At 44.5% G+C, this 26,240-nt stretch overlaps 1 protein-coding gene across 1 annotated transcript in view; it reads left to right on the top strand.

Annotated features, from left to right (window-relative positions):
- Nucleotides 1-26,240, top strand: part of LOC109891012 (prickle-like protein 2) — a 118,453-nt gene that overhangs the window by 81,576 nt on the left and 10,637 nt on the right. Inside the window, 3 exon segments of the mRNA XM_031825015.1 lie at nt 21,041-21,224; nt 25,242-25,355; nt 25,523-25,660. Of these exon segments, the coding sequence (XP_031680875.1) occupies nt 21,041-21,224; nt 25,242-25,355; nt 25,523-25,660 (436 nt within the window).

Raw genomic sequence — 26,240 nt, forward strand, 5'->3', positions numbered from 1 at the left:
TCTCTGTCTCTCTCTCTCTCTCTCTGTCCCTCTCTCTCTCTGTCTCCCTCTCTCTCTCTCTCTCTCTGTCCCCCCTCTCTCTCTCTGCCCCCCCCCCTCTCTCTCTCTGCCCCCCCCCCTCTCTCTCTCTCTGTCCCCCCCCCCCCCCTCTCTCGCTCTCTCTGTCCCCCCCCTCTCTCTCTCTGGCCCTCTCTCTCTCTCTCTGTGTCCCCCCTCTCTCGCTCTCTCTCTCTGTCCCCCCCCTCTCTCGCCCTCTCTCTGTCTCTCGCTCTCTCTGTGTCTGGCTCTCTCTCTCTCTCACTCTGTCTGGCGCTCTCTCTCAGATTGCAACCCTGGCGAAGGCCCCCCCCGCCCATGGTTAAAGAATTCTGTTCTTGACTATTTTAATGCTGCACGCATTACCAGTATACATTGATATAATTATGTCATGTTTTACCCCCTACACCACTTTCAATAACTTTGTAGAACAGTCCTGTATGCCAAATAGAATCAAATGCATTTTGGAAGTCAATAAAGCAAGTGTATATGTTGGAATTATTTTGGTGGACATGTTTACCTATCAGGGTGTGTAGGGTGTAAATATGATCAGTCGTGCTATGTTTTGGTATAAATCCAATTTCTGTCTCTCTCTCTCTGTCCCAGTCTCTCTCTGTGTCTCTTGCTTTTTCAATGTCGATGTGTCTCTCTCTGTCTCTCTGTGTGTGTCTCTCTCTCGCTCTCTCGGTGTCCCTCTCTGTCCCCCTCCCCCTCTTGTTCCCCCTCTTGTTCCCCCTCTTTCTGTCCCTCTCGCTCTTTCAATGTCGCTGTCCCTCTCTCTCCCTCTGTGTGTGTCTCTCTCTCTGTCTCGGTCCCTGTCTTTCTCTCTCTCTCTCTCTGTGTGTCTCTCTCTCTCTCTCTGTGTGTCTCTCTCTCTGTGTGTCTCTCTCTCTGTGTGTCTCTCTCGCTCTCTCTGTGTGTCTCTCTCGCTCTCTCTGTGTGTCTCTCTCGCTCTCTCTGTGTGTCTCTCTCGCTCTCTCTCTCTGTGTGTCTCTCTCCTCTCTCTCTCTGTGTGTCTCTCTCTCTCTCTCTCTGTGTGTCTCTCTCTCTCTCTCTGTGTGTCTCTCTCTCTCTCTCTGTGTGTCTCTCTCTCTCTCTCTGTGTGTCTCTCTCTCTCTCTCTGTGTGTCTCTCTCTCTCTCTGTGTGTCTCTCTCTCTCTGTGTGTCTCTCTCTCTGTGTGTCTCTCTCTCTGTGTGTCTCTCTCTCTGTGTGTCTCTCTCTCTGTGTGTCTCTCTCTCTGTGTGTCGCTCTCTCTGGTGTGTCGCTCTCTCTGTGTGTCGCTCTCTCTGTGTGTCGCTCTCTCTGTGTGTCTCTCTCGCTCTCTCTGTGTGTCTCTCTCGCTCTCTCTGTGTGTCTCTCTCGCTCTCTCTGTGTGTCTCTCTCGCTCTCTCTCTCTGTGTGTCTCTCTCTCTCTCTCTCTCTGTGTGTCTCTCTCTCTCTCTCTGTGTGTCTCTCTCTCTCTCTCTGTTGTTTTCTCTCTCTCTCTGTGTGTCTCTCTCTCTCTCTGTGTGTCTCTCTCTCTCTCTGTGTGTCTCTCTCTCTCTCTGTGTGTCTCTCTCCTCTCTCTCTCTGTGTGTCTCTCTCTCTCTGTGTTGTCTCTCTCTCTCTGTGTGTCTCTCTCTCTCTGTGTGTCTCTCTCTCTGTGTGTCTCTCTCTCTGTGTGTCTCTCTCTCTGTGTGTCGCTCTCTCTGTGTGTCGCTCTCTCTGTGTGTCGCTCTCTCTGTGTGTCGCTCTCGCTCTCTCTGTGTGTCTCTCTCGCTCTCTCTGTGTGTCTCTCTCGCTCTCTCTGTGTGTCTCTCTCGCTCTCTCTGTGTGTCTCTCTCTCGCTCTCTCTGGTGTGTCACTCTCACTCTCTGTGTGTCTCTCTCTCTCTCTCTCTCTCTCTGTGTGTGTCTCTCTCTCGCTCTCGCTCTCTCTCGCTGCCTCTGTGTCTCTCTCTCTGTGTGTGTGGCTCTCTCGCGCTCTCTCTCTCTCTCTCTCGCTGCCTCTGTGTCTCTCTCTCTGTGTCTCTCTCTCGCTGCCTCTCTCTCTCTCGCTGCCTCTCTCTCTCTCGCTGCCTCTCTCTCTCTCGCTGCCTCTCTCTCTCTCGCTGCCGCTCTCTCTCTCGCTGCCTCTCTCTCTCTCGCTGCCTCTCTCTCTTCTGTCTCTGAATCTATCTCTTTGTTTGGCAGACACTATACTTTGCTTACTTATGCTTAAGTCAGAAAATAACATTCAAATTTGTGTCAAAAGGTTAAAGACTTCTCAAATGTTCTTTTTGGGAAATATGTAATCATTTGCACATGCATACTAAATGCGTCCCAGATGGCAGGGTTCATGTGTTCAGCTTTTTTGTGCAACCCTCAGATTCATGCTATGTCATCAACAAATGTGCTCACTCAGGTCCTTTTCTAATGTAGAAGACATCTTATACGGCTTGCTTTTTATTTCTGTTTATATCCATCCATTTACAGGATCTAAAGAAACTGAAGCTGTATTGATATGAAATGGTTAACCTCCCCTATGTCCACATGAAAGGATCTGCGTTTCTTGAGTAATCAATGGAGTTTAGGTAGCAACAGGATGTGATTTTGAGCAAGTCAGATAAATGACCTCTCTCATGCTGTCTCTCTCTCATTCACTCTCTCTCCCCCCTCTCATTCTCTCTCTCATTCACTCTCTCTCTCTCTCTCTCTCTTTCTCTGACCTGCTCATCCTCCTTAAGGCTGGGTGGGCAGGCTGAGGGTGATTCAACTGGACACCAGGCAGCGCTGTCTTCTGGCGAGCAGAGCAGTGGCACGAAGGCTGTATCATAAACATTTAAGAGCGTTGGGCCAGTAACCGAAAGGTTGCTGGTTTGAATCCCCAAGCCGACTAGGTGAAAGATCTGTCAGTGCCCTTGAGCAAGGCACTTAACCCTAATTGCTCCTGTAAGTTGCTCTGGATAGGAGCGTCAGCTACATTCCTAAAAACGTAAATGTTAACGCCAAGTTTAAGAGTCAAAGGGGCTTTCGGGGGAATCTAAAGTGGATTGAAGTCTTCAGAAGGAAAATTGTACTGCTGATTATTTGTTTGTGTTCTTATTATCCCAAAACAGACCTCAGCTGACGTTCAGTAGCAAATATGCAATGTTATACTTTTCTAATGATTTAATATTTACACTGTGTCTAACTAGCGTATAATGGAGAAGGGCTTGAGCCTGACACATCATATTCATATTGGAGGCCTATGTAGAACGTGACAGCATTGCTATCTGGTTTTCCTCGTCAATATTACCACGTCATCAGAGTGAAGTCTTTTTTTTATTTGCATTGATTTATGTGGTGCTATTTAAAAGCAACCCACACATGGATACATGAGGGTTACAAATAGCGACAGTTAGCAGCAGCAGAATTACAGCCAACCAGTACTTCAGAAATGTCAGACAAGGTAAATGTCTGCTATTTTAGATCTCAGTATATTTACACCGCCCCCCGCAATAAGTGAACTCCGAAAACTACGGAGGGAACTCAATATTGTACATGTATCTCTTCAGTTTGGGTGTGATCCTAGAGTTGTGTTGAAATCTTATGGTATCTGGGTTGGTAGTACAGTCCTTCCAGGCTGTGGATTAAAAAAGTGGGTTCATTTATGATACAGTCTCTCATCCTCCTCTACCCCCAGGCACTGTTACCAAGAACCAAATCCCAAACACACTGTTCCTCCAGTCTCCCTCCATCACAGGGACTGCTTTGAATAATCTCCATACATAATCACTGGCCTTGTGCAGTGAGTGGAGGGGGCCTAGCAGGCGGTAGTCCAATGCTGAGAGGGCTTCCCATATGTGGGTCACAGCATGTCCTGTGTCTGGGCTCTGGGGCTCCAGGAGGGCAGGGGGTGTTTGTTCTCTCCATGCCTGTGCCGTGCAGCCCTGGCTGGGCACACAGAGGACCGTCTGTGCCTGGAGAACCACAGGAGCGCCGGGCGCCTGCGGGGAGATAAACGTGCTCAGAGTGTGAAAGGGGGCAGGACACAGGATTTACTTTATAATAGCCGGCTTCGCCCTCCCTCTCTATACACACATACACGGTGTGGTTCACAGTTCAAATAAACAGGGGCGAATGGCAGGCTGGGTGTTATGAACAGCCTTGTGCCAGGGTCATTTAGTTCCTCTCAGGGTGTTGCTCTCTCACTGATTTCCAGACTACATGAGGGGGGTAATAGGAGCTACAGTGGGGAGCGGGGAAAGACGTGGTAGAGGGGCTCCTGATTGTCTCAATACCTCCACCCTTTGTTGGACTGTGTGTGTGTGTGTGTGTGTGTGTGTGCATGTCTGTGTGTTCTGCTGAGTTTTCATGATTACACAGTACACGTGGATTCTAAATGAGTCATCCATCTATTCCTTAGTGCTGTCTCAGACCTCCAAACAGTTTCAACACTACACTGTTGAGTGGTGGGGTCACACTCCCTCTGTGTCTGTTAACAGAAATCCACAGCTCATTCCAAAGATCCTAGAACTGCCAATCCCTCGTCAGTTACCAATCCATAACTGCTACCGGAGCTGGACCAGACCTCCCCTGTGGAGAAAGCAGCGGTGGTCCATATCGACGTGGAGCTTGTGTGTCATCGGCTCATCATCGATCACAGCTTGATGCAGGAAATCGGATGATGAAAGTAATTTTAATAGTTGGTGAATTGGAAGGGTGGTTGCTTTATTTCAGGGTTGGTTGAGATGAAACACTGTGAATTGGATGAGGACCCCCTTCCTCCTCCTCCCAGAACCTGTGCTGTGTGGTTAGGAAGTCATCCTCTTTATGACTTTATTGACCACTTAGATAAGCTTTTTGTTCCGCTGGCTCTGAAATCAGGTTGAAGTGTTTTAAATCCCTCCTTTTCTCTTCATCTCGTTTAATCTGTTCATAACAGACAACTCTATTTATTCCTGGCTCGACACACCTTTGCTTATTCTTATAACTTCACTTATTCTGCAAAATCTCTATCAATTAAATACATTTTTATTTCAGAATAGCCTGTAGTACTAAAAGCATAAGTCCCCCGTGAGAAAGTTATCCAAGTGAAAGGCTTTAGGTTGGATTATTGAGGTGACAGCAGAAGGGTAGAAATGGATTAGTGAAGAAACCAGGTCTGTTGTTTATTCCAGGGTAGACATGGCTCATTCTGATATTTCCTCATGTCTTGTTGTGTGTATTCAGATGGGGTTTACAGTAGCAGATTGTTTCTGTACGAAAAGCTTCTAACCAATCTTATTTAGACACACACACACACACACCAACCCATGGAACTGACTGGAGCTTGGTGTTTGTAACAGGCAAGTAATAGGCTGATTGGACTCTGATCTGATTTTTCAGAGGTTTTATGTTTGCTATTGCAAATTACAAAGATATTTAAAACAGGAGCCAAGGGTAATATTTTTCTTAGCAGATGAATGAGTGTCCTGGCTTTCTCTCTCGCTCGCTCTCCTGTAACAGGAAGCTATAGCAGTCCATCCTGGACTCGGGTCCACGCCTTCCCTGATACATTTACCAGACTGCAGTGTGTGAGCGTGCACGCCTTTAAGAAAGCAAGAGCCCTGTATGGTCTTTTTTTGCCAGTACACATTAATTGCCACTTGTTGTCTCTCTAAGTTTAGAGGTGTGCCCTTACTGGCACAAATGACATCTGACAGATTTAAAATGGCAGTTATAAAAACTGAATTAACGTAAATCTTCTGTTTTCTTAGTCTACTGGATTTTATTATTTGTGGAACAGCACAGAGGAAACTCTCCCCTAGACAGTTGTCTGAGGAATGTTCTGCCATGACCTTGAGTTGTATTGATAACAAATTGAAAATCAAACGGAGCTATAAGTGGACATAAGCAGAGCACTGTTCTCGCTCCTGGTCCCTGACAATAATGGACAGACAGAACCCCCTCAGGCAGACCCACCACTGTTTGACTGATCCTTCTCCCCTTCCAGCCAGTCTTTCTCAACTAAATATTTAAACATGGCATACTTAAGCAAGGGTTTATTTAACTAGAAGTTTGAATTGCTGAGGTTTAAACCATTACAGGAGGCTCTGGAGAAAGTGGAGCACGACCCAGGTGATTGGCTAAAACAGGAGACGGTAATCACACACGTTGGCTGTGTTTAGATCACTGGGGAGATGTACTCCCCTTCCTAGACCACAGACTGTGTTCAATATGGCGTCTTCTGTTCCTCTCTTCAAGCGGTATGCATTAGCAATATGTACAGTACTGTTGTTCTGCATAGCTGGCTGTGGTGTTGTAGAGTACATCTGAGGCTTTAGTAAACTGACAGAATGGGGCAATATCATGTATCAAGCTGCTGCTGTTGTTGCTCTGCTGTGGTCACCCTAATGAGGCTGATCATATCTATTATGAATGAAACATCTGGTCACTCCTCTCCTCTCCATATGGCAACTGTGGCGCTTGCAGGGAGAGGGGAGAAGGAGCTCCAAGGAGGAGAATGTTCTGGAATAGAACTCTGCGGTTTTCCAGAACCATGCAATCTGACTGAATTGGAGCAACCAGCCTTAGAGACTGCTGCCCTATGTACATAGTCATTGAACCCTGGTCACATTAATAATGTTCACATACGTTGTACCCACTTCATATGTATATACTGTATTCTAGTCAAGGAGCTTAGTCATTAAACAGCCCTAGGATGTTTGGGAGGATTAGACAGCAGGTTGTTAACTGAAGAGGCTGTTCCATTTTCTTACTTCACGTTGATGCAAAATCATTTCTCTCAATCGCTCATGTTTATCAGTTGCCATTTCCCTTTGCATCTTCTACACATACCTTTTTCAGCCGGAGGCAAACGTGACCCAGTTATGTTTTGAATCTGAATCCACATGTAGGACTGGGAAAGCTCACAGAGAGACGGGGGTAGGGTAATGTACTGTACACTGAGGAACGTGCTCCACAGCCCCTGAGAGCCAGGCTGTCTGTGGCTTGAGATGGATGGCTTGATGGATGGGGCCCAAGCAACACGTTTCTTCACGCTGAAGAGCTCTTGTTGTAAGTGGGCCAGCAAGGGCTGAAATAGCCTGCCCCTCAAGAGCCTCTCCTCAAGGTCACTCCAGAGCCCAGGCCCCTTCCATGCATGGAGCAGGAGAACACACGCTCTCCCTGTGGCCTAATGAGTTCCCCAGCCTGGCTATAGCAGGGCCACTAGACGGAAGGACGGACGGATTATAATTTCCGCCAAACTGGCTACTCTTCTCGTTATTCCTTTCCAACCTTTTTCCTCTCTAAAAAAAATATATAATATAATATAATAATCACTTATCTGCTGGGAGCATTATTGTAGAAGAAGCATTATTGTAGAAGTGCTCTTGAGCTGAGCTGAGCTGAGTATCCATCCACATCCTTAGTCCCCCTTAGTACTTGGCTGAGCCTGCTGGAAGAGACTGGTAACGGTAGTAGCAGAGATTTGGGGAATTACTCCAACCCCCTAAACCATCTATCTGAAGTTGGAAACAAGGTTAGATTCAACTTCCTTTCCCTCAGACTATCTAACTGGCTTGTTGGTCGCAAATGATTTGATGTGAGCCCTGTCTCTAAAAATGTACGTGGTTATCTCTGAGAAGTCATACCAGAAAATGACAATTCTCTCTCTGTCTCTCTCCTCAGTGATCAGCTCTGTCTCTCTCCTCAGTGATCAGCTATTGGGGTGAGACTGGGTAGCCTAGTGGTTAGAGCAGGGGTGGGCAATTCCAGGCCTCGAGGGCCTGATTGTTGTCACAGTTTTTCCCAAGCTAACACTCCTGACTCCAATAATCACCTAATCATGATCTTCAGTTTAGAATGCAAGTTGATTAATCAGCTGTGTTTGCTAGGGATAGAGAAAAATGTGACACCAATTAGGCACTCGAGGACTGGAGTTACCCACCCTTGGGTTAGAGCGTTGGGCCAGTAACCATAAGGTTGTTGGATTGAATCCCAGAGCTGACAAGGTAAAAATCTGTTGTTCTGCCCCTGAGCAAAGCAGTTTACCCACTTCCTAGGGTGCCGAAGCCATGCATGTCGATTATGGTAGCCCCCCACACCTCTCTGATACAGAGGGGTTGGGTTAAATGCCTTCAGTTGTACAACTGACTAGATATCCCCCTTTTCCTTAGCTGCTGTGTTGAATCAGTGATAGTCATCATCAGCATTTGCCATGTGAAAGGAGAGAAGAGGATGGTGGTGTTAAAACATTCAGTTGTGGGTCCATTTGGACCAACGCAAGCTTGGAAAAAACGCTGGTTTCTTATCCTGACAAATTTCATTTTTTCTATGTACTTCACTTCCTTCCTTGGTAAGGTTTAGATAATATTGGTGTATGATAATTCAAATCAAAGTGTTGGTTGTGTACACAGATTTGCAGATGTTATCCCACATGCAAGCAAAATGCTTGTTTCTAGCTCCAACAGTGCAGTAATACCTAGAAATATTTACTAACAAAAGTACAAATGCAACATGTAAAGTGTTGGTCCCATGTCTCATGAACTGAAATAAAATATCCCAGGCACTGCATCTCAGTGCTTGAGGTGTCACTACAACCCTGAGTTCGATCCCAGGCTGTGTCACAGCTGGCTATGATCGGGAGACCCATTAGGCACAATTGGCACTACGTTGTCCAGGTTAGGGGAGGGTTTGGCCGGCCGAGATTTCCTTTTCCCATCGCGCTCTAGCAACTCCTTGTGGCGGCCCGGGCGCCTGCAAGCTGACGCATTGACACATTGGTGCGGCTGGCTTCTGGGTTAAGCAAGCAGTGTGTCAAGAAGCAGTATGGCTTGGCAGGGTTGTGTTTTTTGGAGGACGCATGGCTCTCGACCTTCGCCTCTCCCGAGTCCGTATGGGAGTTGCAGCGATGGGACAAGACTGTAACTACCAATTGGATATCACAAAATTGGGGGAGAAAAAAGGGGTACAAATTTCATTGAAAAAATAGGTATATCCACCAGAGCTGTTGCCAGATAATTTAATGTTCATTTTTCTACCATAAACCAACAATGTCGTTTTAGAGAATTTGGAAGTACGTCCAACAGGCCTCACAACCGCAGACCTCGTGTAACCATGCCAGCCCAGGACCACCACGCCAGCCCAGGTTCCACCCCGCCAGCCCAAGACCTCCACATCAGGCATCGTCACCTGTCGGACCGTCTGAGACCAGCCACCCGGATAGCTGATGAAACTGTGGGTTTGCACAAATGAAGAATTTCTGCACAAACTGTCAGAAACCGTCTCAGGGAAGCTCATCTGCCTGCTCGTCATCCTCAGTAGGGTCTTGTCCTGACCGCAGTTCGATGTCGTGATCGACTTCACTGGGCAAATGCTCGCCTTCCAGGGCCACTGACAGGCTGGAGAAGTGGTGCTCTTCATGGATGACTCCCGGTTTCAACTGTACAGGGCAGATGGCAGACAGCTTGTATGGCGTTGTGGTGGGCGAGCAGTTTGCTCATGTCAACGTTGTGAACAGAGTGCCCTGTGGAGGTGGAGTTATGGTATGGGCAGATATAAGCTATGGACAATGAACACAATTGCATTTTATTGATGGCAATTTGAATTCACAAGGATACTGTGACATGACCCTGAGGCCATTGACGTACCATTAATTTTCTCCATCACCACATGTTTCAGGATGAAATGCATGGCCCCATGTCGCAAGGATCTGGACACAATTCCTGGAAGCTGAAAATGTCCCAGTTCTTTCATGGCCTGCATACTCACCAGACATATCACCTATTGAGCATGTTTGGGATGCTCTGGATTTACGTGTACGACATCGTGTTCCAGTTCTCTGCAATATCCAACTTCGCACAGCCATTGAAGAGGAGTGGGACCACATTTCACAGGACACAATCAACAGCCTGATCAACTCTATGCGAAGGAGTTGTGTCGCGTTGAGAAAGGGAACTGGTGGTCACACCAGATACTGACTTTTTTTATTAGATTTGTTTTATCCACACCCCTACCTTTTTTCTAAAATTATTATTGTTATTATTATTACCAACAGAAGCATATTTATATTCCCAGTCATGTGAAATACAGATTAGGGCCTAATTAATTAATTTATATTGATTGACTTTTCTTATCCGAACTGCAACTCAGTACAATCTTTGAAATTGTTGCGTGTTGCGTTTTTATATTTTTGTTCAGTGTATATAAAAAAAATAAGAATACACACAATTCAGAAAGAAATGCCAGGTAAGATCCTCTCAGGAAGTGTAACTATAAAACATATTTAAATTTGCTTGTTTACACTATCGTTCAACCTCTTTGATCAGGACAAAGTCACTGATATGCTAATGCATGCTTTGGAAGGGAGTGAACCTGTTCTCCTAAACTAAAATGACCATCAAGAGGCACTAAAGGAAATATTCCCCATGGCATGTTCCCCAAGCTGGCCCCTATGTTTTTATTAGAGCAGTAAAGAAACTAGGCCCTGGATCAGTTTATTGGGGAAAGGCTAAAGCCCATATGAAGCGGCAACAGGCCCCAGACCAGTTGACCCACTCTGCGGCTGTGAAGTGGGGACGACGCTGTCACTTACAGTTCCTCATAAAAGCCTGTGGAAAGACCTTAAATACAGGGTGAGGGGTCATTGATACTCTTGTGTTTGTAAAGGGGTTGGGATTGTGTACTTGTATGTGGGGCTAAAGACTGGCAGCCAGGGAGAGGCACTCCTCCACGTGTGAAGGGAGAATCCAGGCCAGACATGCAGCATCGGGAGAGAATGCTGTAGGCTGACTCCAGGAGGTAAAGGAGAACAGAAAGATGACTGCAACATCCCCAAACTGAGAAAGTTGTCCAGAGCCACCAGCAGTTTTTAGCAGCTTCACAAACTGTCTCAAGTTCTGTTTAGTTTTTTTACTTTCCTTTTTCCTCTGCTAAAACACTGCCGAAGAGGCATTTGAGGAAAAATAAACACATCTTGATTTAATTACTAACTCCCCCTCATTATACTGTTTCCCCTTAGAAATTAACCATAAATCCGTTAAGCATATTTCACCAGAAATAAATCTTTTGTTGGGTTTGGTCATAATTTTCCCTCTCTCGACCCATTCAATGCAAAACAAATAAGCAAATTAGCAGCAGTATTCGGACATTGTTAAACACTCCTAACACTAATTCTGGAAAGGAGCTTGGATAGCATTACAGCCTTAGCTGTCCAAGTGTTTGTAAGATTACATACATCTTGGCTATTTTGAGCCATCGTAATCTGGTTTGAGTCCACAAATAAACCTTTCAATACCAAATCATCTCTCCAAATGCGACAACTAATTGTGACTGATTCACATAGTTAAATCAAGTATATATTTTGGTTTGTAACGGGATACACTGATTTCATTCTAAAAGTGCAACTATTTATTTTGGTCTCAAACATACCCCAGGACCCAGTCGTTACACTGATATGCTTAAGCCTATATATCAATTTTTCTACATTGGCTTTCAAGTTGTTTTACTATGATGTGAATATATTCTTTGGGGCGGCAAGTGGTTCGAACGTTGGGCCATTAACCAAAAGGTTGCTAGATCGAATCCCTGAGCTGACAAAGTAAAAATATGTCGTTCTGCCCCTGAACAAGGCACTGTTCTTAGGCCATCATTGTAAATACGAATTTGTTCTTAACTGACCTGCCTAGTTAAATAAAGATTAAATAATAAATAAATAAAAACATACTGAGCAAAAATATAAACCCAATAATTGTCGAAGATTTGCTGAGTTACAGTTCATATAAGGAAATCTGTCAATTGAAATACATTCATTAGGCCCTGATTGATGGATTTCACATGACTGGGAAGGCTTGAGCCATGGGTGGGCCTGGGAGGGCATAGGTCCACCCTCTTGGGAGCCAATCCCACCCAATGGGGCGCAAGGCCCAGCCAATCAGAATGTGTTTTTCCCCACAAAAAGGGATTTATTACAGACAGAAATACTCCTCGGAACCCTGGCCCCCCTCCGCACAGAAGATGCAGAAGCTGGATGTGGAGGTCCTGGGCTGGCGTGGTTACACGTGGTCTGCGGTTGTGAGGCCGGTTGGACGTACTGACAAATTCTCTAACACAACATTGGAGGTGGCTTATGGTAGAGAAATGAACATTGAATTATCTGGCAACAGCTCAGGTGGATATTCTTGCATTTATCATGATTGATGATTGGCTGAGAAATTGATGATAACATTATTGGGGAGGCTGTCTTGTTAAGACTTCAGTGCAGCTTTTGACATTATTGATCAGTCTGCTTCTGGAAAAATGTATGTGTTATGGTTTTACACCCCCTACTAAAATGTGGATAAAGAGCTACTTGTCTAACAAAACACATAGGGTGTTCTTTAATGTAAGCCTCTCATATATAATCCAGTTATAATCAGGAATTCCCCAGGGTAGCTGTTTAGGCCCCTTGCTTTTTTCAATTTTTACTAACGGCATGCCACTGACTTTGAGTAAAGCCAGAGTGTCTATGTATGCGGATGACTCAACTCAATGACTGCAACACTCAATCGGCAGCAGTTAGTTTGAGTGGGTGGCAAGGAGTAAGTTAGCCCTAAATATTTCTAAACCAAAAAGCATTGTATATGGAACAAAACACTCACTAAACCCTAAACCTCAACTAATTCTTGTAATAGATCATCTGGAAATTGAGCAAGTTGCGATGACTAAACTGCTTGGAGTAACCCTAGATTGTAAACTGTCATGGTCAGAACATATTAATGCAGTAGTAGATAAGATGGGGAGAAGTCTGTCTATAATGAAGCGATGTTCTGCCTTCTTAACAACACTATCAACAAGGCAGGTCCTACAGGCCCTAGTTTTGTCGCACCTTGACTACAGTTCAGTTGTGTGGTCAGGTGCCACAAAAAAAAGGACTTAGGAAAATTGCAATTGGCTCAGAACAGGGCAGCACCGCTGGCCCTCGGATGTACACAGAGAGCTAATATTAATAATATGCTTGTCAATCTCTCCTGGCTGAAAGTGGAGGAGAGACTGACTTCATCACTACTTTTATTTATGAGAGGTATTGACATGTTGAATGCACAGAGCTGTCTGTCTAAACTACTGGCACATAGCTCGGACACCCATGCATACCCCACAAGACATGCCACGAGGTCTCTTCACAGTCCCAAACAGACTATGGGAGGCACACAGTACTACATAGAGCCATGACTTCTGGGAACTCTATTCCACATCAAGTAACTGACACAAGCAGTAAAATTAGATTTTAAATAACGATTAAAAAAACACCTTATGGAACAGCAGGAACTGTGAAGCAACACAAACATTGGCACAGACACATGCATACACACACGATAGTATACGCACTATACATACACATGGATTTAGTACTGTAGATCTGTGGTAGTGGTGCAGTATGGGCCTGAGGGCACAGTGTGTGTGTTGTGAAATCGGTGAATGTATTGTAATGTTTTTAAAATTGTATAAACTGCCTCACTTTTGCTGGAGTCCAGGAAGAGTAGCTGCTGCTCTGGCATTTTTTGTGTCCTTTTATTGTTCCCGGCACAAGGTGCACCTGTGTAGTGATCATGCTGTTTAATCATCTTCTTGATATGCCACACCTGTCAGGTGGATGGATTATATTGACAAAATCTAAAATGCTCACTAACAGGGATCAAAACAAATTTGTGCATAAAATTTGAGAGATACACTTTTTGTGCGTATGAAAAATTTCTGGGATCTTTTCGGTGTAGAACGGAAGTACAGTCAATTATGAACAGTTTTGTCCCAACTATGTTCCAGTAGCCTTGTTCAAAAACGTTCTTGCCTCTCACATTTCCTTCCTGGTCATTGATGTGGATGAGGTGAAAAGTGAAGCTATTGTTCACCTCTGTGGTCCTGCAGAAAGTAGTCAATGACAGGGAGCTATTTCAGAGGCCTAGTAACAATGTTTTTTATATATATATATATATATATATCTGTTGATAAACTGCTTATAAGCATTTGATAACCAAGCAGTATGTAAAATGACCTCTTAGACTACAGTGTATTGGGAAATAAAGGCAGTTTGATTACCTTACTCCAGTCCACACTAGTATTCTGTAGACCATCACCCTTCTCCTCGATTATATTGGTAATTGTTATGCATTTTGTTTATTTTTATTTTACCTTTATTTTACTAGGCAAGTCAGTTAAGAACACATTCTTATTTTCAATGACGGCCTAGGAACAGTGGGTTAACTGCCTGTTCAGGGGCAGAACGACAGATTTGTACCTTGTCAGCTCGGGGATTCGAACTTGCAACCTTTCGGTTACTAGTCCAACGCTCTAACCACTAGGCTACCCTGTGGCTTATACCCCACAGTCTATTCATTTTCTACCTCTCTCTCTCTTAGCTGATTGCCAGGGGGCAGTTGATTCGGGGAAATGGTTTAATTTGCATGCAAATGATTCCAAAACACCAGTCATTCACATCGCTAATTATACCAACGTTAGGACGGTGACTTCCTGACATCACGGTTGGTCATTGGCAGTCGGGAGGTGAGGCGGTGGTGGTGCAGCCAGGCACTTATTCAGCCAGACAGTCAGGCGAGTAAGTCGCTTCTCCGCGCTCCGTATGGTTACGCACTTAAAGTCCCTGTGGAACATTTTTTTACTTTCTAGTTTTCTGTTGCTACCTCCGAAAGGATTGTTTTGGTTTTGTTCGGAACGAACACCTTTTAGGCTATTGTGTTATCTCAACGTAGGTGGACTAACTGTAGGGGTATTTGTGTTCAACCACTTATTGTTTTTTTTCTATACGTATAGAGTTACTTCCAAGAATCCGTGCGCTTGTCGGATGTGTTTGCGGAGCAGCTTGACTAAAATACTCGCGGAGCGAGGGGGACAATAGTCTAGGAACATATTGCAGCTTCGCACGGACCGGAGAGGGAGAGCGCAGGGTTCGTAAAACTGTGACGCATGAATAGTAGGCTAGCCTAGACTATGAAAAGGTTTGCAATGATGAAAGTGTGTTTGAAAACTAACATCACCGGAAGCAGAGCCATGCTCTCCCTCTCACTTACTTTGTAATAAGGTAAGCAAAGCCTATAATCTACCCTTTGCTCTATTATTTTGTATCAAGCTGTTATTGCGCAGTTGACAAGGCTATTTTTGCGCCCTGTTGTGTCCCTACCTTCACGACACTATCTATTTCTGTTTGTAAATTGTGGTTTTGTTCTGTGATTCTGCCCTCATGTACATTTTACCAGTAAGCCTATGCTCTCGTAAGTCTTCTCAAGTACCCCCCGTGGATAGGCAAAGTACCCGCAGGGGTCCTAGTTTCCCCGGTTGGGAACCACTGGTTTAGTTTACGAGGAAGAAATGACAGAAAACTGCCAGCCTGGGTGAACTGTTAATGCGGTTGAAAGGGTTTGATATTTTCTCACCGCAAGATAGGCTACACTGTAGAACACAGCGGCCAACAAATGTAGCCTATGTGGCTCTCTTGGTGTGCTCGATTTAAACAAAAAATAATATCTACATCAGTGGGCTAAGAGTTTAAATGTATTTCACAATTAAGCGTTCATGGTTTAGAAGTAGGCTAAATGTTACCATTGCTAGTGCTAGGAACGTATCATTCTTTAATTTAAAAAAAAAGTGTGTTCTCGCACGCAATAGTATAAATAGTCCCACTATCTTCACCTCTCATTCATAGGCTATCCTCTGTAAATGGGTGTGTTATTATACCTCTTCTCTTCGTGGTGCGTGGTCAAAGCTAACCAGAGCCTTTCAGTGGGATTAGATTCTGTTGTGTTGCCTCTAATGATCTGGCACTGGCCGGACGCGGGATTGATCGAGTCAGGATAGGTCATTTTGGATTAGCATATGAACGGATTTACTGGGGAATAATGAATAAATTGACACTCCAGCAGCTGGATACGAGTCCAGGGGTAATGGAAATATCAGGCTGTATTGCTCTGAAACATCTAGACTACCGGTTGCCACAATTCATAGGCAACCAACCATCTGTCTTGGTATCCAAAAGGAAATTTTTTGACCATCCATTTTCAACACCACGACATTTTTTAATTTAGTCCATTAGGCTACATTTAGACTAGTTGTGTTTGTCAGCTTTTCAAACCTGCTGATCATTTTACAGATGGGTTCCCCAATGACAGTTTGACAGTCTGTCGTGAGAGAACCATAGTTCCAGTTCCATATGAGGACTGAAGTCTCAGGAGTCTGAAAAAACCTGCCCCCTCTTTGACTTGCCATGCATATGTAGCAGTTACCGAACAAGTAAACACGTATGAATAATTAATAGGATCTTCTGGTATGAAGCTGCTGTAGCTGAAAAGCATCATGCTCAGTTAGATGTTACATAACTCGAATCCTTGCTCACTTCCTGCACTTCCCACTCTAAATCTGCACAAATCACAGAGGCAGTGTAGAGAGATGACTGCCCCCCCCCCCCATTGCGTCAGGTAGTCGCAGGGCTAATCTCCATTTGATGGAACATATTGGATCAGTCACCAGTAATTAGCTGCTAATAACAAATGCCTTTGAGTTTGATTCCTCTTCAGAATGTTGTGCAGTTCAGTGATTTAAAGCTGAACATGCATGCTTCAATAAACGACCAAATTAGGCCAAACAAAGAGTAAATACGTTGTTCCTGTTTCCTTTGACACAGTACCATTGCATGTTCAAGGATTTTCAGGAATGTAATCTTAATAGCGCTGAATGGAAATGTTCGTCTGATCTCAGAGAACAAAAGGCAGTTAAAAAAAAGAATATGTCCTCTTTTCCATGCAAAACAAAAGGAGCAGAGACATTTTTCTGCTGCCTACCTCCAGCTGTTCCTGGAAACTTCTCCTCTGGGCTGCCATTTAAACATGGTGTCTAATCTGTCCGGAATGATGCCATGAAAAGCAGCATTGGCTCTCTGGGAGCTACTCCAGAATGAGTCTGGGATGGGGTTCTTTTCAAATACCACATCAAGCCCTCTCAACTCCATGGCTGTTTTTCAGGAAGACGAGGGTTGTGGATGTGTTGCACACTTTAGAGGAGGTGTTTACGAACCTGAATGACAATTTACCCTATGGCAGATGTACCTGTTAAAGTTGGGTTAAATGAATGGCGCCATCACTCAACCCAACCTGTTGAGTATTCCCTCAGCTGGCAGAGGATTTGTACCCGTACCTCAGAGGATTTGTACTAGTCCGTAGGTGGTTAACTTCTTGATGCACCCACCCCGTTAGCGGGATCATTTTCATCAACATCCGCTGAATTGCAGGGAGCCAAATTCAAATTAAATTACTACAAATATTGAATTTTCATGAACTCACAAGTGCAATATAGCAAAACACAGCTTAGCTTGTTGTTAATCCACCTGGCGTGTCAGATTTCAATACAGCTTTTTGGCGAAAGCATAACAAGCGTTTATGTAAGAACATCTCTCTCAGTAGACAAAATATTACAAACACTAGCAGCCAAGTAGATTGGTCACGAAAGTCAGAAAAGCAATAGATTAAATCGCTTACCTTTGATGATCTTCAGCTGTTTGCACTCACGAGACTCCCAGTTACACAATAAATGTTCCTTTTGTTCCATAAAGAAATTTTTTATATCCAAAATACCTCCATTTGGTTGGCGCGTTATGTTTAGAAATCCACAGGCTCGAGCGATCACGACGGAGCAGACAAATTCCAAATAGTGTCCGTAAAGTTCGTAGAAACATGTCAAATGTTTTTTATAATCTATCCTCAGGTTGTTTTTACAATATATAATCGATAGTATTTCAACCGGGACTGTAGCTTCTTCAATAGGAGAGAGAGAGAGAAAATGTCTGCTCCAAACTGTTGCGCATGCAAAACGCTGCTGGCACCCAGCCATACAATGATGCAATGTGTTCTTTCTCGCTCATTTTTCAAAATAAAAGCCTGAAACTATGTCTAAAGACTGTGCACAACATGTTGAAGCCATAGGAAAAGGAATCTGGTTGATATCCCTTTAAATGGAGCAAAGGCAGGCAATGGAACCGATAGCTTTCAGGAAAAACAGCACTTCTGGGTTGGAATTTCCTCAGGTTTTCGCCTGCAATATCAGTTCAGTTATACTCACAGACAATATTTTGACCGTTTTGGAAACTTTAGAGTCTTTTCTATCCTAATCTGACCTGAGAAATAGGCCGTTTCATTTGGGTATGTTTTTCATCCAAACATCAAAATACTTCCCCCTACACTCAACAGGTTAAGAAATCCAGAGTGGTGCATAAATAGTGCTTAATAAAATACAGTATGTATCTCTAGTCTAGTTAGAACTTGTGTGTGGGTCAGTCTAGTTTCTTGGGAATCGGTTTCACCAGTGGATTGAGCCTGTGCGGTTGGTGTGTCTACTCACTGTGCAGTGTGTCAGAGTGTAGCTGTTTAACTTGGCTGTTGCCGGGGAGATGTGGAGGAGAGATGCGATGATTAACACTGCGGTGGTGAATGATTGTCTGCTTACATCCATCTAAGGGATTATTGTCCTCTCAGATACCTTCCAGTCCATAAAGGGTTCCTGCTGTACTCTGGCCATGGAAGGCTTTATCTGCCCCAGGAGAGGAAAGGCTAGTCATGTTTAAAGGGGAAACCGTCTACTTCATTTACTTTGTTCTCCTCCCTTCGTGGAGGCGTTGGTGATGCACTTGCATTACCAGAGTACTCCAGTCCCCCTAATTGAAGTCGTGTAGATGACTAGTGTAACATGGGATAGTGTTTCAGGCTGGAAATCCCAGTCATGTGCAGCATGTTGTAAATCAGAGGCTTAGGCCCTGGGCATATCTCTGCCAATTCTGAAGCAGGGAGATCAGATGTTTGGGAGGTGAATCACTGGACGATGGCCTCCATCTGGAGAGAGACTCATGGGTCTCACGGGACTCCAGCCCTCCTGCTCACATGCCCAGCTCAAAGACAAGGAGAACCATTGGCTTGGTGTTTTGTAAGGCGTCTATCATTTTAAAACAGAGACACTACTTTAACCAGGAATGCAGTGTGAAACACTCTCCTCCAGGCCCAATGTACTCCTCCAGGCTATATTTAAACCCTAAGTCTGCTCGCCACCAAAAAGGCAGAAGGAATCCGCTAGCATCAAGAGGAGTGGGAGATGTGTGTGTGTGTGTGTGTGTGTGTGGCATATTTATTAACATGTTTTCTTCTTTCTTTTGGCGTGGTTTCCTGAATCATCTCTCCTGTGTTCTAACGTACATTCGGTGTGTGTGTGTGTCTGAGTACGTGTGTTTGTCTCCTGTTAATCACACATCCATTAGTAATGATGGGGGACTGCTGTATTGTAATGAGAGGACTCCGGATGCTTTAGCCCCAGGCTAGGTGTCCTACCTCTGGGATGGGCTGTTTAATTATCTATTCTCCTCCACTGTACGGATGGACTGGTTGTCAGAGAGCTGGTGACTTAGTCTGCAAGGCCTGGCTCCATGTACTACTTACCACTTCCATCAGTATTCATAGATTAGATATCTTGGCATTTCAGTATATGTTGCTTTAATATTCATGGAGCCTGCTCTCTGAATCCAATCGCCTCCAGGAGCTCAGGTAGATTGCCCTTGCCAAAGGATATTGAAGAAGCAGATATCTGCCTTTTAGACATGTACTAGACCCCAGACATGCATCACTAGTTTAACTATTTTTAACATGTCATAGTTTTCCACTAACATAATTGGGGAATCCATCTTTACAAAACCATATGTCATTTTTTTTGTTCTCAATAGTAATCAGCCCCCTCTATTTCACTTCATAATGCTCATTTAAATAACTAGTTAATAACAACCCATTGCAGATGCAAATGTTTAGTTTGCTGTTTATAAAGGCAGAAACGCTCTTTGGGTGGTGAGGCTATATCAGGTGGTGTACCTAGCTAACTACACTGTTCCCAGTAAGAGCCTCTGTTTCTTTTTGCCGTCAAAGCGGCCTTAAGCCCCTGTTCCTCTGACCCTGTGCTGCCCACCAGGCGTCTGGCTGGATTATGGGTTTGGCTGCCTGAGGGGCAGCAGAGGTTAGTGGATATGACCTGCAGGCTAACCCAATGTCTGCTGGTTACAGGGTCTGCTGCCCTAACAGAGGGCTTTCACCATGTGTATCTGTGTCTGGGTGTAGCCTAGTTCACAACTTCAGTCTGTTCTGTTTTTAAGAGGGGGGGGGGGCACAAGTCACATATACTATGCTTAGATTGAAGAGAACATAAAAACAAAAGAGCCACACTCTAACAAACATTAGCAATTGTTCTTCTGTATGCAAACAAAACGGATACCTTGTGTGGGTTTGTTAAGCCGTTATCTGTTTCTTGATGAATGAGAACAGAGTTTTATCCTGTCTGAGCATCTGAGACAGTTTGAAGGTAACCTTGTAAAGACAGGAGGAGAAATGTGTATTTACAGTACTGCTTTCCATCACTGTCAGTTGCTCGGCGAATCATTTCCTTAACCGGTTTGTCATTATGTCCTCACTCGCATTACCTAGAGAATTGTGGGAGCTAGAATGTCTCTGAGATCCTTCTTGCTCGGTGAGACGCGCGGCAGGAAGCCTTGACATTTGAACCCTGGCCCTTGAACTATTGTGGCGTTTAAATTTCATATGCTTCGTTGCTTTGCAATAGAAAACCCTCAAAACAAAGATAGACATTGGAAGAGTTCTGAACTCAACCCACATTTTGCCGTACGTACAAGACATATGTCCTGGTTAAACAGTATTTTATATCACTATTCACTTTGACATGTGTCCACTCTAAGCTTTGCCTATGGATGGATAACTGTTGATCACTTTTATCTTCCCTGAAGAAAGATCTGTGTCGACTGTAAGCTTTTCTAACTCGTCGCTGCCCTCTGCTCTCTGTCCCCGTGTCCTGTAGGAAGATCTGTGTCTACTGTAAGCTTTTCTAACTCGTCGCTGCCCTCTGTCCCCGTGTCCTGTAGGAAGATCTGTGTCGACTGTAAGCTTTTCTAACTCGTCGCTGCCCTCTGTCCCCGTGTCCTGTAGGAAGATCTGTGTCGACTGTAAGCTTTTCTAACTCGTCGCTGCCCTCTGCTCTCTGTCCCCGTGTCCTGTAGGAAGATCTGTGTCCATTGTAAGTGCAGGCTTGAGGAGCATGTGATGACAGCCGTGCCTCTAGAGATGGAGAAGACCGTCACTAAGCTGATGTATGACTTCCAGAGGAACTCCACCTCAGATGACGACTCAGGCTGCGCGCTGGAGGAGTACGCCTGGGTGCCCCCGGGGCTCAAACCTGAACAGGTATGAAAGATGGACACGCATACCGGGGAGTAGGGTTTTGATTTCCCTCTGTGTTGGATCCAAAGATTTATTCACCGTCTTATGTTGCGTGTTTGGTGTTCAAGTAAGACGATTTGGTTTACAAGGATTATGTGACGCCGGGTTTTGAATTAATATCTAATTCCTTCTGCTTGCAAACTGTTTACTCGTGGTTTCAGGAGCCCGTTGTTGACTTTGCTAGGCTGGGATATGCAGAAACACATGACATGGCCTGTGAGCATCCAAGAAACCATCTTCACAAGGCCCTTGTGTACCGAAGGTGTGCGTGTGTGGGAGTTTTAAAAATTTGATTAGACAATGAAACCTTTATACATTTTCTTGATGAACTGTTAGCAAGCCTTATTGCCTGTGCAATGGGGTGGTCAATACACTGTTAACTCATCCCCCATTTCAGTCGCACAAGGCTGAGCACAGCCATTTTTCATCCCCAAGGGCCACGTGACCTCCAGTCAATTAAGCTCCACTCTAAAAGCAGCAGAACACCGGCCTGCCAAACTGGAGACTGGAGAGGATAGACTGACGGATGGCTTTCCAAAGCAGTAGGGCAGTGAAACTGGGAATGTTACTGTTAAAGGAGAGGCTTTGCATTGAGGAAATAGGCTATAGTTTGTAGGATTTACTGCTGGTTGCATACTTATGTACATTGGATTTCCACGTATACAGTAAAGCTCTTCCAAACCTGACGTACAAGTCAGTCAAGTTATAGAAATGTGTTTTTTGACCCTGCACGGTGGGGGGAGGATACCCATTGAGGTACTTTTCAACGCCCTGCCCAGCCACAGAGGTAGATGGTGAATACCACCAGTTAATCTGTAGAATCTGAGCTCCATCCAGGTGTAGGTTTCTCCTCAGGGACACAGTCCCACTGCTCCATCAGGAGGAGCCTGCTATTCAGTCTCAACTGGTGTCAAGTCACCATTCTGTAGCTACATATTTTAGCAGTCCACAAAGACTGTGGGAATAACTAAGCATGATTTTCCCTCACTCTGTAATGAATGTCTGGATTCGTGCAGTAACAAAATTGTATTAGCAATGTGAAACAGATTTTCAGCTGTATTCCAGCCACAATAATCATGCTTTTGTTATCTCTGAAACCAGGTATCAGAGTTTATTGGTTTTTAATTCAAAGGGAACTGAGTTTCCTGAACATTGCTTTTACTCATTTTTAATAGGACTGCCATTATTGACTGTTCTGGTCTCAGGAAGGCCCAGCCAATATGCACTCTCTCTCTCTCTCGATGTCAGAGGTAATAAAATGTCAGGAAGTTGCCAGGATACGGGAAGCTGAGACCAAATATGTTACTAAAGCAGCCATTACTGATGTCTCTGCTGTTGAAGAGGCAGATCTTCAAGAGATAGGGAAGAATCTGCTTCTGTCATCCAAGAGGATCTGGTACAAATCTTAAAGCTTTTATTATTTCATGCTTTTGTAGATGTAAAGATAACCTTTACACTTACATTGAAGGAAATGGCAGTCTGTTACTATTTATTGTACTTTGGAATGGCAGTCCTCCCTTCTTGCCCATGTGTGGCAGGCTGTTGCCATGGTGTTTTTGTTAGTGTGATATGTCCAATAAACACTCACTGTTGCTTGTTATGGTGTGTCAGGATTGGTCTTTGGTTGTGTCCTAGACGCTGTCAGTCTCTCCCGTGAACGGAGATGAAAAACAGCTGTGGGGGAGGTTGGTTTCTAACATAAACCCTGCTATTAGATTTATCCTTTAAAAGCTGTATATTCTCTGTATAATTAGAGAGAAGATTCAATCTGAGGACATTTACACTGAACAAAAATATACATGCAAGCTGTAAAGTGTTTCATGAACTGAAATAAAAGATCCCAGAAATGTTCCATATGTACAAAAAGCTTATTTCTCTCTGATTTTGTGCACTCATTTTTTTTACATCCTTGTTAGTGAGACATTTCTCCTTTACCAATTTCTCCTTTACCATCCACCTGACAGGTGTGGCATATCAAGAAGCTGAATAAACAGCATGATCATTACACAGGTGCACCTTGTGTTGGGGACAATAAAAGGCCACTCTAAAATGCCACAGATGTCTAAAGTTTTTAGGGAGGGTGTAGGAATGTCTTCCAGAGCTTTTGCTAGAGAATGGAATGTTAATTTCTCAACTATAAGCTGCCTATGACATCGTTTTAGAGAATTTGGCTCTACTTCTAACCGGCCCCACAACTGCAGAACATGTGTATCCACGCCAGCCCAGTACCTCCACATCCAGCCATTTCACCTGTGGGATCATCTGGGAACAGCTACCCCGGAGAGCTGATGAATCTCTGGGTTTGCAAAACCGAAGAATATCTGCACAAACTGTCAGAAACCGTGGAAGCTCATCTGTGTGCTCGTCATCCTCAGCAGGGTCTTGACCTGACTGCAGTTTGGTTTCGTAACCGACTTCAGTGGGCAAATGCTAACGTTCAGTGGCCAGTGGCACGCTGAAGAAGTGTGCTCTTCATGAATGAATCCCGGTTTCTACTGCACCGGGCAGATGGACACGAACACAATTGCTTTTTATCGATGGCAATTTGACGGAGCACAATTTGAATGCACTGAGATTCTGAGGCCCATTGCTGTGCTATTCATCCGCCGCCATCGCCTCATGTTTCAGCGTGATAATGCACGGCCCCATGTTGCAAGGATCTGTACACAATTCCTGGAAGCTACAAATGTCCCAGTTCTTCCATGGCCTGCATACTCACCAGACATGTCACCCATTGAGCATGTTTGGGATGCTCTGGATCGCCGTGTACGACCCCGTGTTCCAGTTCCCTTCCCCCAATTTCCATCAACTTCGCACAGCCATCGAAGAGTAGTGGGACATCATTCCACAGGTCACAATCAACAGCCTGATCAACTCTATGCGAAGGAGATGTGTCATGCTGCTTAAGGCAAATGGTGGTCACACCAGATACTGACTAATGAAATTATTTGGACTGTAACTCAGTAAAATCTTTGAAATTGTTGCATGTTGCCTTTTATATTTTTGTTCAGTGTAGTTTCTATGGCCCTAATTACGATTATTATTATTCCAATCTGCCCATCCTTATTGGCTCTGGGGGGTGTGAGACAGTTTCTCAGTACACCTCGTGTTATTTCCAAAATCACAGATTTGCTGCCATAGAACATGTTGCAGAGTGTTTTGTTTTAAGTTTGGATGCCAGAGGCTTTCAATATCTATATATTTGTTGTTATTTTGTTGCAGTGAATAAATGCAGAAGGCGTCTTCATTATTCAGGGATATCCATATAGTTTTGGTGCCAGGCCCTTGGTACCCGCACCCAAGGACAAAGCTGACAGGTTCCAGTCCAAAGATCCATTCATTAGATAGATGGGCCATTAAAATTGGCTACCTGTGGCCCTGTGGTCAGCACGTATTAATTGCCTCTCCTGTACTTCTGGCGCCCTAATCTCTTCGTCCCTCTCTCTCTTTCCGTCTTCTGGCGCTCGATGCTCCTGAAATCACGGCCATTGATGAACACTGGCCCCGATTTTCTGCTTTCCCCCCCCCCTGTGTAACTCTGAAAGACTAATACATTTCACCAAGATGACATTCATTGTTGGCCGGCATAATGTAAAGAATGTAGCAGTCATTTTGAATAGCGAGATGAGCGTTACGCCTCTGTCTGACACACACACGGTTCATTACTGTCATTTACTGTATGTGTATGTTCCTGTGGGAGGAGTTTCAAGTGGTAGTAACCACTTTTTTGGGTTACTAAATGATTCCATATGTGTTATTTCATAGAGTTGATGTCTTCACTATTATTCTACAATGTAGAAAATAATAAAAATAAAGAAAAACCCTTGAATGAGTAGGTGTATCCAAACCTTTGACATTTTCTTCCAATACTCTTATAGCCTATAGGGTTCCAATAAATGTTAATTTGCCACTTATGGGCCAATCTCTGTACCATGTCACTAGTGGTAGTGGCCTGACCAGCCCTGGTTTCTCTCCCGTTAGGTTCATCACTACTACAGCTCCCTGCCCGAGGACAAGGTTCCCTATGTGAACAGCCCAGGAGAGAAGCATCGCATCAAACAACTCCTCCATCAGCTGCCCCCACACGACAATGAGGTAAGACCCTTATCCCTCCTCCCGTCTGCCTCCCGGGCACACAGATATTGGGGAAGGGGGCATTTGTCACCGTGACATCTTAACTCTCTAGTGTCTCTAACTCTGGATCATTTGTCTTTGTCTCTGCAGCCCTTTATTACATGTTGAATAATCTGTGTGTTTTCCAGGTGCGTTACTGTAACACTTTGGACGATGAAGAGAAGAGAGAGCTCAAACTCTTCAGTAACCAACGGAAACGGGAGAATCTGGGCCGCGGCAATGTGAGACCATTTCCCGTGACGATGACGGGAGCGATCTGTGAGCAGGTACGGTAACTCCGGTGGGAATGGGGCTGGTTCACTCACAGGCGCTCACACGAGAAGGGCAGAGGTAGGACAGACACATGGTAGAGGTTATACAGGGGTGGCCATAGTTGGATGGATATGATAGAAATACGCGTATAGTCATCTCTCACACGAAAAAACACATTACAAAAGTGATCAAAGAAAATACTGTATAGGCGAAGGACTCGCCTTTCTTTTGTGGTAGAATCTGACAGTACCCATCGACATTTCTGTCTTTTATTGTGATTCACCCCGTGAAGAGCTCAGCTGACATTTTAAAAGAAGCTGATAAAAATGGAGCCTCACATTCAAGTCATGACCCAGCCTCTCAACTGTGGTAGATCTGCCTGTCTGTGTTTTCCCTTATCTCTCCCAGTAGCTCCCTCATCTCTCCCAGAACAAATGTCACACTGACACACTGATGGCTTATAGGATCCTTGATGCTGTGTTTTTGATCCTAACTCTTCACCTTATGTTATACTGTGCCTTGGAACGTACCTTCCAGATTTGATCTCCTGAAGATACATCGCAGTCTAGATAAACAAATCTTGATGTTGCTTTA

This window comes from Oncorhynchus kisutch, linkage group LG5 (genome assembly GCF_002021735.2).
Source record: "Oncorhynchus kisutch isolate 150728-3 linkage group LG5, Okis_V2, whole genome shotgun sequence".
NCBI lineage: Eukaryota > Metazoa > Chordata > Actinopteri > Salmoniformes > Salmonidae > Oncorhynchus > Oncorhynchus kisutch.